Consider the following 18086-nt stretch of genomic DNA (forward strand, 5'->3'; position numbering starts at 1 on the left):
TATTATCACCAAACATCTCCACTTTGTGTTTGTCTCACCAATAGACTTTCTAAACCAAACCTACATTATGCTGCCATGCTGTTATTTGTCAGGCTTTTTTTTTTTTTATACAAAGAAGCCAGACTTGTTCCTTTTGTGTTCTTATTATTCTGCCAGGAACTTTACTATTTAACATGCTAATTGGGGCCTGTAGAGTGTACTTGCTGGGACATCCACTTGTCTCAGCTGTTGGAGCCATCACACAAAGTGGGACCCAAGAGCTGACTGACAAGGAAGACTGAGTAATGAAGGGGCAGTTTATTGCTAAAGTGAAAAGAGTCTGCTATAATCCAGTCCAGGGAGTTGTCTCCAGGAGAAGAAGGTTAGTGTGGATCCAAAAAAAAAAAAAAAAAAAAACTAAAGATAAAGGAGGATATTTTGGATGTAGGTGCTTTACTGTGATCCAGATGGAATCTAGTAATGGAGGGGAAGGTCCAAAAATCAGTCTCGGCTGTGCTGAGGAATGTCCAGGAAGCTGGTGGGGTGAGCAGGCAGGTTACTAAGAGCTGATGGAAGAACGGCAGGTGGAGGCAGTCTTGATGTGGTGATGTAATCGACAGAATTCTAGAGTTGCATGGTTGCACTAGAAAGTAGAAGAGAGCATGGTAAGGTAATTACTTGAAGCAGAAGAACACTGGTGGGAGCCTGAATAACCACGGAAACAGTGAGACAATCTCATGAAGACCGGAGCTCCTGCAGGTCTTTGAATAGCAGAGCTAGACGAGCTGCAGGTGTGTCCAATCAGCACACCAGACTCCATCCTGAGCCTCCTGGAAGCCTGCTCAGCCCCTCCTAGAAACTCTGAAGAAATACCAGAATCACCACAGCCAAGAGCAAACCATGACACCACTTCTGTCTTTACTGTCATCTTTTCTCCTTTGCATTGTCTGAACACACACTTAAATGCTTCAGACCAAACTGCCAAAACACCTGTTTTCTTAAAGGTGATCATGCTTATTGATCATGCATCTTAATCTCAATCTTCTTAATGCTTATGGAAGTAAATAGGGTGTTCTTAATTTTGAACATACTGCTTGTGCATTTTGGATTTTTATCTAAGAGTGTATTTTCTTCATTTTAAGACCTGTTAAAAACCAGATTATTTATTTTATCCTGATGTTCTTTTAAAAAAATGTAAGAGAGTATACTTTATTTTCACATGGTTGTATGTAAATTTTTATTTAAATCATATATTGTTCCTTTGGATTACACACATCCATGCATGTAAGCATACACACATCATTTTGTGAACTCATCCATGTCTTACTAATGCATTTGTTATTTTCAATGACACATGCTCAGGGTTGTTTTGGAATGAACTATACGCCCACATCGTAGACACAGCCTGAGAGCTTCTATTAAGATTACAAGAAGTTGATACCAGGGGATCTTTACTTAATCATTCAATTATTCTATGAATATTTATTTAATAACTGCTCATCTGTGTGAGCCTCCTTATGAAAACACTCATAATGGATATTTGGCTTGTATAACTGATAAAATACAGCATTTAAGGTACTGATATGTATTTGTTTTACTCAACATAAGAGCTTTTGGCCTCTCAACTCACAATACCAGTTCTGCCGATATGGATGACAGTATGTGAAAACAGATTTTCACTTATCATTACAACGTCTAATGTTACTCTAAATGTACATGGTGCATTTTGTATATATCCCTGAAGTTGTACTTTTAGATAGAAGTAAGCCCACAGCTGACCTGGTGTTAATATGAGAAATGAATTCCAAAACCTTATGTGTTGAAAGGCTCAGAGAATTGGGTGGAAATGCAACCGTGAAGTACAGAATCACTCACCCAGGGTGTGCACATGGTTGGCACACTGATAACACAGTCTGAATTCTGCTGTTCTCCCAGTTCACACAAAACAAAGGGGAAACAAAAGGAAATGTAAACAACATTGAAATTCAGATTTTTTTTTTTTTTTTTTTTTCTTCTCCACAATAGATATGCTCAGAATGGAAGTCCAGGGCAGCTGTGGATTGGGAACCAGCCAGACCAAATATCTGCTTTCAGACTTATAGTTTGTAGAGATAACAGCTGCACGTTCCTCCCTTTATCTCACACTTATCATAGGCAGTACATTTCCTGGTGAACATGCCTGTGATCAATGCTCTCCAGGGGGTTTAGGCAAACATTTACATCTTACTTAGGGATGTAAACAGCAAACAATATGTAAATTAAGTGGGTCTCCTAAAGGATGGAGCATCAGGTGTTAATGCAAATCATCTAGATCTGACAGCATGTAATGAAATTCAAGGACAAACTACTTTACTGTATTGATTTGTTTCTGAAAGAATGCAGGAGTTTAATGCTAAAACGGTACTCTCCCAAAGGACTGCTGGAAGTGCTCTAACATCCAGCAGTAATGTCACATGTCAGATGGCAGGTCTTAGCATGGTCATTAGCGTGCTTAGTGTCTGTTAATGCACCCATGCCTCTCAGTATGATGCCCATCCATCCATTCATCCTCTTTTCTCATTCTTATTCAGATCCACTTTGAGAGTGGGTCTCTTAAGCATGCCCCAGCTTGCACAAGCCAACAGGCAGGAAAACATCGCAGGCATGCCAGACTAACACATGGACAAACACATTCACACCTGTGGGCACTTTACAGTTTCTGGTCCACCTGGCCTACATGCCTATGGACTGTGGGGGAAAATCGGGACGCTTGCAGGAGACCCATAGGAATTCTGTGAGACCATACAAACTCAACGCAGAACAGCAGCTTCCAAAAGCTGAATTATTAAATACACAGCCTTACTGCTGTGAATCAGCACTGCGACACCTTTGCTGTCATTTTTTGAATACTTGACTTCCATCTATTCCAGTTGAATCATCTTGTAAACTCCCTTTCAAGTCTTCAGGATTTCAAGTTGTCAGGTCGCTGATGAAGCACAATGTTACATCGTGTCTGTATACAGCTATAGCTTATTTAACGTGTTCCAATCAAGTTCCTTTTCTATTGGAAAAGGTATTTGTCCTAAGGGGGAATTTGTTCTTGGTGTTCTCTTGCAGGTTATCTATATCTCAAAGCAGACTGTGGCAGATAAATAATTCCCACAAAATATTTAATCCTGTCAAGACAGTCTTGTCACGCCTCTTATATGTTTTTCTTTCCCTTCTTGCTGGAATCTGGCAGATGCATTTAGTGAAGCTTAAGCTCGTCAATATCCTGGGAAGACGTGGAGGTGTAAGGATGCCTTATGGAAAGTTAAAGCATAAATTGTATGATCATTTTAACAATACATTTTTACATTGAAATCATTTGAGATTATTCAATCAGCTTAGCGTGATCATAGCTTAGATTGCTTTGGTGGTATGAACTGTCAACAGCTAGGCAGATTTCAGCATAATCTTTGTATTATAACTTTTTGTTTTATGGATTTCTTTGCTGACTTGAATAAATATGTACAGGTTACTGTGTTCTACTCTTTATTCCAGGGAAGTTATTTTCATACTGGCCCAGTACTACAGATTAAATTGTGCATTTGGGATTAGAGTACTGCTGTCTGTCTTTTACTCCAAATATTACCTAAAACATGAAATCTGCATCCTTAGTGCCTCAGTATTTATATATGAAATGTTATTTCTCAATATGGATTTAAGGTGTCTTAGTCTTAGCTTTAATTATAAGGTATTTACATCCAAATTAAAGAAATGCTTCTTGCATTACAGCTCTGCAGCATGTAGAACCCGCTTTGTATAACTATAATAGTTTATTGAGATTCTTTGCAGACAGTTCTTGCCTAAAAACTAGAACCCAGGACCTCACCACTGAATGGGTTTCCTCGGGTATGATGCTTAGCCAGCCTTCATTGCAGCTGTCATCAGTCGTTCGTTCATGGGTTTCTCTGTGTATAGTTTGCTCTCAGCAAGAAAAATGCAGCTCGACTGGGTTGAAAGTTTAGCCAATGAAGATTATTCAACTTCTCTACCTTTGTAAGTGTAGGTTATCTTTGTAAAATGTCTGAGTAATTTGTAATATTTTTTGACTCATAATCTGTGTGTATTGTGCTGCATCATCCAATCAACTTTGCTGCAATCCTATTATCTACCACTGATGTCTTCCATAGTCATCCAACTCTTCCATGTTGCAAAGCTAATGAGCGTGTTTTTTTTCTTCTTTTCTGGGAATCTTGTGCCAATACTAGAGTTCCTGCAGTCTGATGGATTTATTTTGTTTATGCAGCATATGGTCTATTTCTCTTGCAAAGAGAGCTTTTTTAAACAATGTGAAATGATGAAATAATGCAGGATAAGTCTACACCTGCTTTTGAAATGGCTTATATCATCTGATTTACTACTTTTGGTCCCTTTGAGAAGAAACCAATATATATTGCAGAAATATTATATCCAAAACTCTGCTTTCAAACTGAATTTCAATAAACTCAAAATGAAACTCTGTCTGCACTTAAAGATCCAATATTATGCAAAATTCACTTTCTAAATGTTTTCTAACACATATGTGTCCTCATAGCCTGTGAGCCTGCTGTCTAAAATCACAGAGTGGGCTCTCAGAGAGAGGGGCATGGACAGGCACCACTCTTGAACATTTAAAGATTCAGACACGGAAACAACCTGTTCTCATTAGAACTCACTAGAGACACGTTTGGAATGGCTGAAATTAAGGACCAAGGCTGAATTTGGGGCAATAAACTTTGAAAACAATGTTGTTGGACCTCTGACACCCATATGAAATTGTTGAAAAAACATATTATATCGGACCTTTAAAGACTCATGTTCATGATATGACTGTAACTTTGATCTTGTAAATACACACACACACACACACACACACATATATATATATATATACTCAACTGTTTTTATGAAAACCCATATCTGCACAGAATTCAAACTAAAGTGTTGTTATTGTTAAAAAGTCTGCAACTTTTGAAGGAAGTGGCATTTCTCAAAATTACAACTCATTACAACTTACCTGGCAACAATAGGTTGAAGGCAGGCAGTGATCAATGCGCACCATGTCCACAGGTGGACATGGCGACATGGTTTTTGATTACTTTTGATTACTTCCACCCCCTCCCATCCTCCTATGGCGTTTACACACAAACTTTTTTCTTGTTATCATCCAACCCCTCTCGTACAAATCTCACCAGCTGACTATCCGCCAGAAAAAAATTCCCATGACAACCAGACATACCCCTGATTGTATATTACTTTAACTGTCACATACAACACATTTGGCCAATTAAGGGGTGAGGAGGTGTATACAGATGTCTCTGTGTGAGCTGTGTGTGTGAGCATTTGTTGTGATGCAAATGTGTTATATTTTTCTCCACATGCCACAGCATACTATACCTGACCTGGAAATGGTCTGTGTCTCAAATTCAGCTATGTAGGGGTGGGTGACAGCTGAGTTGTTTGACATCCTCACCCACCCTTTTGCATGTTAATATGAATGCATACACATTGATATGTTAGGAATCAGTAGTAGCATATATTCAGAGTGCTTACATTAGAGACAAAAAAACATTTATTATATTAGTTTCTTGAAAACATAACTCAAAATTCCTTTTTAAAGGCTATTTGCAACGCATGTTTTAATTTTTTTAAGATAGCCACAGCTGCAGCTATTACCATATTTCCAGGACAGCAATCATTTTGCCAGGGTAAGTGTAACAGTCTTTTGAGCAGTGAAATATCAGTTTTGAGTGAAATGCCTCATATATCTTTTAGTGCTTGCCAGTTTGTGTCAGTGCAATAGATGGAAATAGCTCATAGTTAAATGTTGGCTGGCTTGTTCTGGCTCTGTTCTCTCTCCCTGCAGGAGTCATCCACCACAAAAGATTCAGGTACAACAGGTAAAAGGCAGAACTCGAGGGAGTTGAATCTCTATTTTCCTCAGCCCTAGAAAATTTTATGCAATGCTATGTAAAATGGTTCTAAAACTTGATGAAACTTGTCACTGCAGGAGACACCCTAAAATGTCATCACCAACTTTACATCTTAAAAAATTATTAGCTGCTTTGCTTCCTAGTGTGATCACAACACCTGAATTTGTTTCCTCCATTCCTCCTGCCTGCCAAAAGAAGGCAACACAGAAAATTAGATTTTATCAGTTAGCATAATAAGCCAAATATTTCTCAAGTGATAACAGCCAAGGGGATCTGAAAGGTGCAAACAGCATGTCAGCGTTCCCAAAATCTTTCTGTTCATTTATTTTATTTTATGCTGATCTTTACTTTATCTTAGGGTTTCATGGGACATTACCCTCATAGTCAAAATCTTGCATAACACAACATCTGCCCCCAGCTGTATGTGAGGTACACACAGAGCCGACAACAAAAATGTAAACAGCGCACCACAGGTAGAAAGAGTCCTGCTGTCTGGTCAGAGGGAGAGTAAATAGTAGGGGGAATGTATTCATTCAGATTTAGTTCTTATTGAATTATTCTGACAAGGATTATGCAACATGTCCCTTACACAGTCTCTCTAGTTTGATGACAGCTCAGCTTGTTTAACGTATTCCAAACATGTTGGCTGTCCCAGTGACAAACAAGGGATCAAACCAAGGGCAAATATCAAGATGAGTGTGGGAAAAGAGAAACAAAGCAATAAACAAAGTGACTTTTATGTTTATTCATGATGCATCAGAGGAAACTGATGAGGACCTGCCACTTGCTTTAGCTGTGCTGGCTTTTTAGTGGACCATCTGGCATTTACACCACAGTCAGCTAAGCCATGTGAAAACCTTTGTCACCTCCCACCCCTGTAGTTCTTCTTCTTCTTCTTCTCTGCTCCATTTTTCTCAATGGCTTTCCTACAGATCTGGCTGGACACAGCAGGGTAGGGGAGGCATGGACAGAAGGATGAAAGGATGTTACATAAAGGAGGAGGGGATTGAAGGATAGATCATGTAAGAAAGGCAAGAGATGAGCTGAGAAGTGGGAAAAGTACAAGAGATTACCATTCCCCAGTTCTTGCTTATTGAGGGGTAGCTGTGTGGGTGATTATAAATCCATGCTGTTCTCAGTAACACCGGGATTACACACGCAGCCAGACCTAATCTATGTGCTTAACATCTGCCTCTGATGGCACAAATGCATGCACGCACACAAACATGCAGATGTACTGCAGTCACACATGCGCAAAAAACCCCAAAACACTTATGACCGCAATGGTACAAATGCGGCCAGAGTCTGCAGCACTTTCGTCACATCTATTATTAAATGCATACTTTGATCCTACACGTATGATGAGACACAATATGCCTGCACTGCAAAACAAGAGAGTGGGGTCAAATTGGAAGAGGTGATGTCCATATACATCTATGAGGATATAAATTCACATCAGGAAGCTTCTTTCAGCCATGTCAAGAGAAAGCTGTGTACCAGCCCCATCCCATCACACCCCTCCCCTTGCAGTTAGGAGAGATTAATTCTGCAATCTGCTGGCATATGCCTGCAAAACTGCTATGTGGGAGACAGGGAAGTTAACCATGCACTTCATGTCCTTTATTGGATTTTCTTACGTGATGAAAGCATATAAATTTCTTTGGATTATGTCACATTTACACAACATTAAAACCCAGTAATTGACTCAAACTTTGGGACATTTCTTTAGTTGGGAAGCATTTTCTTTTAATTTCCCATATGATCACTTTTTGAAAAGCATACAAAGAAAAAGCTGAATCACATATTCTGGGACATCTTCATTAAACCATCACTACATCCTGGTCTGAGCTCTGATATGCTGATTAGACAGCAGTCTTCAGGTCTTCAGACTTAGCAGTGTTGAACTTTATTTCAATGCTCCTCAGTTTGTTCTGATGTTGTAAACAAAGGTTGCCTTAAACAGAGGTGAGACAGAATGATGGATTAACGTACTGCAGAAGAATCTGGCTGCATCATGAGCCTCAGAGCACAGCTTGTTATCTCCTTTGGCTTTATGAAATTGGTACACTGTCACCCTTGAGATTGCTGAGATCTGACTTTGTTAAGAAGTAGTTCTGCTCTGTGATTTGCTTTGATCATCAGGGCTTTTTATGCTCGCCAGCGGAATAAGCATCTAGATATGCTTAAGTTGCTATAACTTTTAGAAGGCCCTTGTTGAACTGTTAAAAAGTGAAAAGCCTCTTGTAGTAATAATGAGAGTCTATGTAATTTCTCAAGTATTAGAACAATTAAACACAGTAGAATTGTGTAACAAACATGCATGCTGTTAAAGGCAACAGGTGAGCCACATTGGTCAGAATCTATAGTAAATATAATGTTCTAACACATTAATTAACTCTTTTTTTTCCCTAACATTGTCACTAAACGCATGGAAGTGTGTTCTCTGCCAAAGATAAGCTCTCCACAGAGAACTTGTCTTTGTGCCAAGTTCTCTCTCCGATTATAAAATGTAATCTGACTACATCAATTTAAAATCCAGATGACATCAAAATCTGTAAGCGTTCTTTGGCTAAACATCCATTTCCACCAAATTCCATGAAATATGTTTGACCTTTAAAGATGCTGCACAATATTTTTGACCAAAACTCCCTTGATGATAGTCCAATAACTATTCAAAACAACCACTCAACATACACATAGGATTTTTTGGACACTTTAATATAGATTTGTGAACTTGCAACAGTTCACTTGTACTGATAAAAGTTTACTGGTTTCTTAAAATCATTTTTTTTATCTTCTAATATATATATATATATATATATATATATTGTATTAAAACTAAACAGATATTGTTGATAATGTAATAATGTAATGCCTCATCATTATTTACTCTTGTGATCCCTGGTCCTGGTAGAATTCTTTTGCATCCAGTCCCACTTTTTTTTTTTCCTCTGGCAAACTTCATTATAGTCTCTGCGACCAAATGACCAAATACAATGAAACCATTGTCCTAGGTCCACCTCCCTGTCCAACCTTTACTATCTGTTTATCTGCTCCTGAAGTGTGCAGCCGGTGCCTTCCTAAAGGGGTTCCTTGAAATTCAGGATGAAGGTACAGAGACAGAATCTGGATGAAAAGACAATGACAAAAAAGAAAGAAAAAAAAAAACAAAGGAAGAGAAAATTAAAGTAAAGAGATGAAAAGACAACTTGGCACTAAACAAGGTTAATGGCAATGTATCTGAGGCTGTGTTTGGTGCAGGGATCAGGATGTTCCTGTCAGAACCTTCTGAAAAAAGTGAACCTCATTCAGGAGTGGCAGGGCCAGTGTCCTCCAGCTTGAGCTGTACAGATCCAGTTGTTCTGTAACATAAAAGTGAAATATTACACATATGTTCTACGCACTTCATATAGAATGGCCTGAACTGACTTCATCTGTGATGTTTGATGCTGTATAACCAGTCCAACATAGAAACAAAGACTTTTCATCATTTTTGCTTGGTGTGTTGAATGCTACAGTTTGAACTGGAGGTTGTACTTGCAGTTGGTAAAGTATGAGCAATCACAACATTTTGACAACAGTTTGGGGCTCAGTGGACCCAAGCGGACTGATGAAGATGAAAACATTGCCGTCCCACAGACCTTGTGCAGAAATGAAAACTATGAACTGCCTTTATGAGGAAGCAGCTTGGTAAGTATGTAGTTAGAAACAGCAAAAAGCTCATTAAGCTAAACATTACATTAATTAACACACAGCACAAGAATCAATGCCATATCCAGTATGAATATGTTGACAAAAACAAGTAAAGACATTGAACTGGAGGAACTAAGATGATACTAACATCATTTGCCCCTTTATTCAAGCTGGTTAAATTTGAGGTGAGTGACTCATGACTTCACTCCACCCCTCTCCTCTTCAGAGTATGCCTCTTTTAAGAACTTAATAACCCTTGAAGCACATTATTGTATGAATGAGAATCCAGTAAACAACCTGTGAGCTCAGACCACTTAAAAAACCTGCATATTTTAGCTTTTATTATACTTCTTTCACTAAATGTTCTTCTTAAATACTTATATTGCCGTTGTCTGCAGTTCGACCATGGACAGCTGGTAGGTGGATCCCTCTTTTAGGCAAAATTGCATCACAGGTTGTGTTAAACTGGCCCAAGAAGTTAAGAAACACACTGAATTAATGGGTGCTGGATAATTAATAACACCATGGAGAACTTGCATCATAGTACTTTCAATACATACCAGCTCCATAAACCCAAATACTCTAAGCAATATTTCACTGATTGTGCATTTCAGAACAAATCCTAATTTCTAACTAAATATATTTCTAAATGATTAAACAACAGCAATAAGTCAGACTTCCATTTTAGGATATTAAACAATAATATTAGAGTATTACAAGTCCATTCATTTCTTCAGTTAGGTGAACTATACTACAAAAGATTTGATTTAATGTTTATAACAAAGCTAAAAGCAAGATTAAAAGAGGTTCAATTTCTGACTTAGCAAATACAGCTTTAGGTGAAGTTGAAGCTTGGTACAGATAATGACATAAGAGAGTGGATAAACAAGTAACATGCTGCAACATTACCCTTTAAATCTGAACAGCTCACTGAATGCCACATTTCTAGATCTAGGCAACCTCAAACAAGATGCCAGAGTTGTGTATTTTCTTAGTCCTTGAGTTGGTTGTGACACCCAAAATAATGTGGTCTCAAACAAAAAAAATGTAGTAAATATCTTTCAGTCACACTTCTGTTTGGTGCAGAAATAGTAGTTTGTTGTTTTTTTTAATGTCTACAATACAAATGTGTTTCCATGTGTCACATTATTCCCAAAGACTGTCAAAAACACAGTAAGTGCCCATACCATAGCCTACTGCCCAGCTAGTTTTCCCTTGTTCTCTTGACACTCTGTTCTCCTGATAATTGTTTCGGTGGAACCATCTGGCGATTTCATCAAAACTCTCTGTGGAACAATGACTCAAGTTAGCAAAGAATGACTGTGTTATCAATATTAATAAACCATACTGTCCTGGAGAAAACAACACACAGGACACGGCCATATGAAGCAGCTGTGTCTGGTTGTTGGAAAGGATGGTGTTTTCTCAGGATATTATTCATACCTCCACATTTCTCCTACAACATTAGACTTTGTGACTATACAGCAAGTAGGTATTAATGTTAATAAAAATTCTTTCAGAGCAGAAAAACACTGTAATCGCACAGGCTATAGATTTATCTGTAAGGCACATCCAGCATTGTCAGCACAATATGATCACGGGTTTGCAGTTTTCAATTAGAAGAATGGTGTTTTGCACCACCAACACTGATTTTTCTGATGTGTAGTATTGTGATGAGTCCCTGTCTCCGCTATTGAGTGTGTTTCCATATAAAAGCATGCGTGAGAGTGGCTATCTAGCTGAACTCACACACACAGAGTTGTCTGTCTCCTGGTCATCACATCACCCCTGATTGAGGCTTACACTGGGTGGCTCTTATCTGTCCCTGCTCCTGTGCTTGAGGCCATCTGCTAAAGTAAAGGGCAGTAAAGGGTTAAAGAAGGGGATGGCGCTGGCCTAATTGTGTCAACACTGGCACTGACAGTATTGATGACTTATGAATCCACTGGATCTGATGGAGCGGTTGACTGCACTGCTGCCACCAGTTAGCCACGTTAAGCATGAATGGGATTAAACCGCCACCTCCACTTGCTGTGAGGTGCACAAATACTCCAGAATCCAAAAATGGCAGCGTTGGGGAGGCATGATGCCCACACTACTAAAGGATTTGTCCAGTCAATGGTGAATTTTATTTGCAATTGAAAGACCACAATCGAGCTTCACAGGTTACACGTTTCAAGTTTTACTCATTTGCATAAAACCTAAAGCCTAAAATATAATTTTATATACACATGTGTAACTTCAAAGACATACAGCTGGTTAAACGATGTTACTTTCAAAATGTCCTGTAGCTCACCCGTGACAAAAGCTTCATACGAGTCACAGTGTGCTGATTGGACCCACCGCCGCTTGTACACTTTAGAGCTCCTCGAGCATTGCGCCGAGATCAAAGGCAGATTCCGAGAGGTCACGCTGGGAATAGGCAGCGAAGGAATAAAGAGACACACACACAAAAAAAAGGGGAGTAAAAATGAAAATCTTTGTTTGCACGCATACTTGGAGATGAAGAGGAGCAGGCAATGACAGTAAAAGGATGGAGGGACCGAGACGCACGCAGACAGCCTAGACGGAGTCTTTCTCCGTCCGTACTCCTTGAATTTCTCCACATTCCGATGATGTGTGTCTCACTGGGGGCTCCTGTGTGATATTTCGCCACAGTTTCGCCTCGCCACGCTCAGAGCCAGTTGCGTCGTAGTCCAGCGCGTGGAAAAGACACCGCTATTCGTTAATGAAAATAATTTGTTTCGCCGTTTGTTCAGAAAATATCAGATTAAGTCGGAAAGATTCCTGGGGCGACACAGCGGTTTGACATTTTCGAAGGAAATAGCTTTTTATTATTATTATTATATTTTTCTGTAATCAATCCTCAAACGTGGACACACGCAGACGAAGGACAGTTAAGGATGTCAACCAGCAAACCCGCCGACCTGGACCAGGAGGAAGATTCCATATACCAACACATTTTAAGAAATATTTTCTAAAAGACAAACAGCTTACATTTCTTCCTGACAGGAGGTGTGGCGCTTTGGTGGTGTTCCAATTTAGATGGCACATGGATGGACGACTTTCATGCGAAGAAATGAGAAAAAAAAGCAAATAGCCCATGTAACTTTACACGTCACACGTGGTCACACCAGCGAGTAATTAACGCTTTTAAGTAGCGGACTTTTTACCTGCGCTCTCGTGGAACTCGGGGAGGTGCGCTCAATGTTTCACCTAGGACACACCGGTACCGACGGTACCTGCGGGACATAAAAACGCAGCTGGGACTCGAAAGCAGCTTGGTGCTGTGATGCCGGATACATTAACGCTAATAAAGAACCGGACAGAGCCACGGCTGGGGCAGCTGGAGCGCACCCTGGCCACGGAGGGGACCGCCCGCCCCGCCTGGGTCATAGCTATCTTAGCCAGTATTTTGATCTTCACCACAGTGGTGGATGTGCTGGGAAACCTGCTCGTAATCATCTCGGTCTTTAGGAACCGCAAGCTGAGAAACTCCGGTAAGAGCTGACCTCCCAACCTGTCGTTTAAGTTCAGACAAAGGTCACACAAAGGTTGATGAACCGGATGATGGCTGATCACATCCACTAGCCTAACATTTTTTCACTCAAATTTCGCACTGCCCGCCATCACCAATTATACATATGCTAAAGTATGTAGAGTGAATTCTGTCAAATCTCACTTTCCTTCACACCTCTGAGCACATTTTCATTCATGTCATCAGTGTCATCATTGAACCTGACCAAACCTGTAACATTTTAACATAAAGTTGACATGTTTTTTTTTTTTTATTATTTATTTATTTATTGCTGACAGAAATGGACAATACCTACTAGGGAGCTGAAAGATTCAGTGATAACCAGCACAGAAACTTAACCAACATTTCCAGTTAAGATATACAGTGGAGTGTTAAGGCCATTTTAGCTGTCACTAGTGCATCTTTATCTTCCCTTAGTCATGTGTCTTTTACTTGTAAAGCTTATTGATAGTCATGAAAGAAAAATGCACAAGTGAATCCTTTTGAAAAGCTAACTATAATGGTTTTGATGAACTGAATCAAATAAGAAAAATTACCAGACAGGAGGTCTTGTACAGCTATTGAAAAGCATAATACCAAATCATGAAGCCATTCTTTCAGTAAAGCATTGCTTCAGGTAGAAATTGTACTCCTGGTTCATGGTGTTGTAATTCAATTTTCCTTATGAGGAAAATGAGTGCCTTTCAGAATTTTTACAGTTGTGCACATTTCAGTTCTATTGGATTAACACCCTTATTCACCCCTCCTTTAATATAATGTAAAAAACATTTTTTTATTTTATTTATAAATGCAAATCATTTCCAAAGCAAGTATTCATGTTGACATTTTAAAAACCACCTACGAACAAATGTGAGGCTACTAACTTGTAATGGTAGTTATTTTCTGCAGCAAGGTCTGTCATGTTGTGCTGACTGGCTATTTTGTGCTTTATCAAGCAACAATTAGGACAGGAAATATGCATTTATTTGCATATCCTATAATTCAGCAGCTATTTTTTTTATTCGGGAGGAAGCAACCAATAAACTTTGTTGTCTTGTTTGTGAAAGATGACTAATGACAAACTTTTTTTTAAGGCTGTATTTAACTTATTCCTGTTTGCTCACATAGGAGAACATTTTATTTGAGCATATTTTTTTTTTCTTTTCAGTCAGATGGACACAGTGATCATTTGAGCATTTGAATGTAACCTTAACCTCAGACTCCCACATATATTACTCTTGCATGGATTTATCTTCCCTTTTTTTTTATTTGAACTAAGGTTTAGTTCAGGTCCATCATATTCAGAACTCTCAGGTGACCAAAGGGCCTTATTTATGCATGAAAAAAGTTAAGATGTGCTTTTGTAAAGCAGGATTAACAGTGGAACTGTGAGTACTATCTTATAAGCACGATCTACAAATGTCCTTTTTTGCCAGTGTCTTGTTAAACTTTATGCACAGTGACAGTCTACTTGCATTAGCTGCATTCAGAGGATCCTAAATCAAGTCTCAACACGCCATGAGTAAATAAGACAGAGATTAAAGCTTATTAGAGAGAAAGATGGATGTTTTACCAGAAGGTGTATTTAATACCTTTATCTCTGCTTCTTTTCATGTTGACTCATGCATAACTTTAACAGAACTTAGAAGAAATACAATTTAGAGCGCACACTGTCAAGTGGTTCCAGTAATAAAATCCCACACAGACTTGAAAGAGGAAGTGCTTGTGGCTTGGATGTTTGAGGAAAGTGTGATCCTCTTGAATTTGTGCTGAATTAGGATGACTACACTGCCAAAGGGATCAAAAGGGAACGTTATAGTCTTGGACATGCATTAAAAAGTGCTAATCTCATCCACAGTTTCTAAAACAACTGCATACAAAGGGTAAGCTTACACCTGATATATCCTCTGCTTAATCACATCTACAGCTTTCTACTTTGACACCAATAAGAGACAAGCTACTTTGTTCCTATTTAAGACCTCGATCTGTCCTCTCTTGGTCCTCCTATTGTTCCTCCTATACCTCTTTAGTAAGTGTCACTATGACATAAACTTTGGTGTTGGGTTCTTTTTTCCCACTCACTTAAGCCTTAAAGCTGATCTTTCGCAACTCAAACAGCCCACTCAGCAGTTGAAAAACCTCACTGAGTTCACATTCGTGAACTAAAAAAAAAAAAAAGGCTACTGCAGATTGAAACAACCCACTCAACAGAAGAGATGGGAAAACACCTGACTTAACAGGAGTGTATTAACAGTCACAGTGGGATCAGAGGGTAGCATGTGATTACTCACCACTGTTGTCCCTGCTGCGGCGACGTGAGAAGCAAACCTACCGCTGAGTGTAATATTTCATCAGGTTCAGGGTTTGAGAATAACGTCTGGCTGTGCTGTACTCTGATAGGATACACTGCCTCATAGTAAATACTATAACACAGATTCATTATTACACTGACACTCACTTGCCATTAAGATATCTGGAGTTCACACAACTCCAAGACACAGACTCTATATGAATCCAAGAAGCCATTTTTCCCCCGAAAGGTGTTTTTAAGCAATTTTAAATATATATGCTAAAATAAATAAATAAATAAATGTACAGTATGGAGCATATTTAGGAAAATACAATACAACAAATCTCCAAATAATATTGTGCTTTTGTTCCCTCTTGTATAAATTTGTGTGTGAGCCTGTGAAAAGTAACTCGTACACTTGCGTGGGGCAGAGGTTTTTGTCCCCAGAGATTTGTCTTTGAAGACGCTTAGGTGTTGCAAACTTTCAAAGCGAGTTAGACAGGATCACACATTACAGAGCCTCTTCAAAGAGACTTTATTTACATCACACACACACACACCCCTTTCTCTCATTCTCTGTCTCACTACTTTTCTCTAAAGCTCTCTGCCTGTACAAAAATAATGCTTAAAATATGCCTTAGTTAAGACTGGGGCTTGCAAAAGAAATTGCTTTCTACTCTGTTCAAAGTTACTCATTCACTTGCTCAAGCTCTTCAGTACCACTATCCATGGTGCTGAACACCAGTCTTTTCATCTGTCTCTCAGTGATGCTGAACACTTGAACCTGTATCAGTGCTTTTGTATGTAATTGTGTGCCTGTGAACTTTTTGGGACATTGTAAATCACAGCGCAGCCACCATGAAGACATTGTAATCCTGGAAATTAAGTGACAGACTTAGAACATTTTTATTTAACAAATAGTCTTGAAATAGTTTTGCAGCATTACAATGAGCTAAGATAAAAAATAAAATATGAGGGCCTTGTGGTCATGGGAGACTGACTGGCTCTTCACACATTGCTGGCCAACTCCTAGACAAAGGAGTGGCTAACATTCATAGCCATCCAAGGTGAGAACAATCTTGACTCAGGAAGTAATTTGCAGATGATGTCATGCACAATTTACTTTTTACACAACCTTGTGCTGAAAAACAGGCAAGTAAGTGCTTCTGATTTGGCACAAGCATTATCTGCTGCAGTAACTACTCAAACACAGAAGAGGACATGGCCCTGCATGAAGTCAAATTGTGCAGACTGGGATAAAATGTGCATAAAAAGAAGCCTGCTGGATATTGGTTGCACATTATTAAGTGAAATCTTTAAAAAAATTGCAACAGAAAATCCAGCTTATGAAAAATGCTGCAAACAGGAGATTGTAGACTCAAAACTGAATGAAAAAACTATTTCCAGATGAACTCAAACTTGAAGAGAAAGTGAAAATAATGACCTGACCAAGTATGTCCCCTGACATGAGTATTTTAAAGTGGAAGGCAACAAAAACTCCCATAGCAAAGAGCAGCAGAAAAGAACAATGTGTGAAGAATGGCAGAACATTTCTCTACAGATTTATGAAAGACTGGTACCCTTCATGCCCAAGAGGACTGGATCTGTCATCATAAATAAAGCTGGACATATGTAGTAAAAAAGAAAATAAATAAATATAGGACTGAAATCTCAGTATTGTATAACATGGTGCACAGGGGTTTATTCAGTTTGGCTGTATCAATCCACAGATCTCCTTATATTTTATTGTTTTAATGTTATGTGGAAATGGAAAAGTAGTAGAGTAAACGACTTTGACTTCACCTTACAGTTGACAGCACCTAAAGAAATTCCAATTGCCTCATCCTGGTGTGTTTGGGAGTTTCAACTCCTAAGATGAACTAATTAAGTTTAAAAATCCAGGAATGCCGTTCTAAATTTGACATTCGCCACATTTAGAGACACACCCAGTGTCTCTGTGTGCCCTTCTTCATAGTGCTAAAACATCCAAACCCAGTTTCTATCTGGACCTCTCTGTTTCACCCAGTGGACCTCTGTGTCACCTCCTGTTACTTTTAATTCTACTGCTGCTCTGTCCTAGCCTTGGGTCAGCTGGCTGTTTCTTTTCTTTCTTTCTCTCTTTTTTTACATTGATAAAACATGTAACAACAAGTATTTAAAATATGAATACAGAAGTGAGAGCAAGCACCTGTTTTGTTTTTGCAAATGTGTACCAATGAGTGACAGAGGAAATGTGAGGAGACTGAAACAGAGAGACTTGTGGAATTTCTAATGGGCAGCCTCAGGTTTTTAGTTTATTGGACAGTTCCTAGGTCTTTTTCCCATCTTTACATTTTAGGCATTCAGCCGACAGCATTAATCCAGAGTGCCTCCCAATGAATAAGCATGGGGGATTTCTGTGTCTTTCTCAAAGACATTTTGACAGGACATACAGCTGTTGGCAGACTATTGCGAGCTGTCTCTCTGAATACTAACACCGTCCTGCTGCCCCGTCTTTACTGGTAATTGTTACCAAATGTACATTAACTGTCAGTCATAGCAACAGGCTATTAATGGCTCTGACAAACACTGATTTTAAGAGAATTAAGATGGGCATTTCTGCTTTTCAATCAAAGGGGAAGGAAAAAAGTCTTCCTGTTACCCATTCATAAGTGATTTGTTTGATAAATGC

The 18086-nt window shown here is 39.0% G+C and overlaps 1 protein-coding gene across 1 annotated transcript in view; it reads left to right on the forward strand.

Moving 5' to 3' along the window:
* The first annotated feature begins 12129 nt into the window (after positions 1-12129).
* Positions 12130-18086, forward strand: part of mtnr1bb (melatonin receptor 1Bb) — a 37815-nt gene continuing 31858 nt past the window's right edge. Inside the window, exon 1 of the mRNA XM_042007841.1 lies at positions 12130-13108. Within this exon, the coding sequence (XP_041863775.1) occupies positions 12901-13108 (208 nt within the window). The 5' untranslated portion in view covers positions 12130-12900. The remainder of the gene's footprint in view (positions 13109-18086) is intronic.

This window comes from Melanotaenia boesemani, chromosome 15 (assembly GCF_017639745.1).
Source record: "Melanotaenia boesemani isolate fMelBoe1 chromosome 15, fMelBoe1.pri, whole genome shotgun sequence".
Lineage (NCBI taxonomy): Eukaryota > Metazoa > Chordata > Actinopteri > Atheriniformes > Melanotaeniidae > Melanotaenia > Melanotaenia boesemani.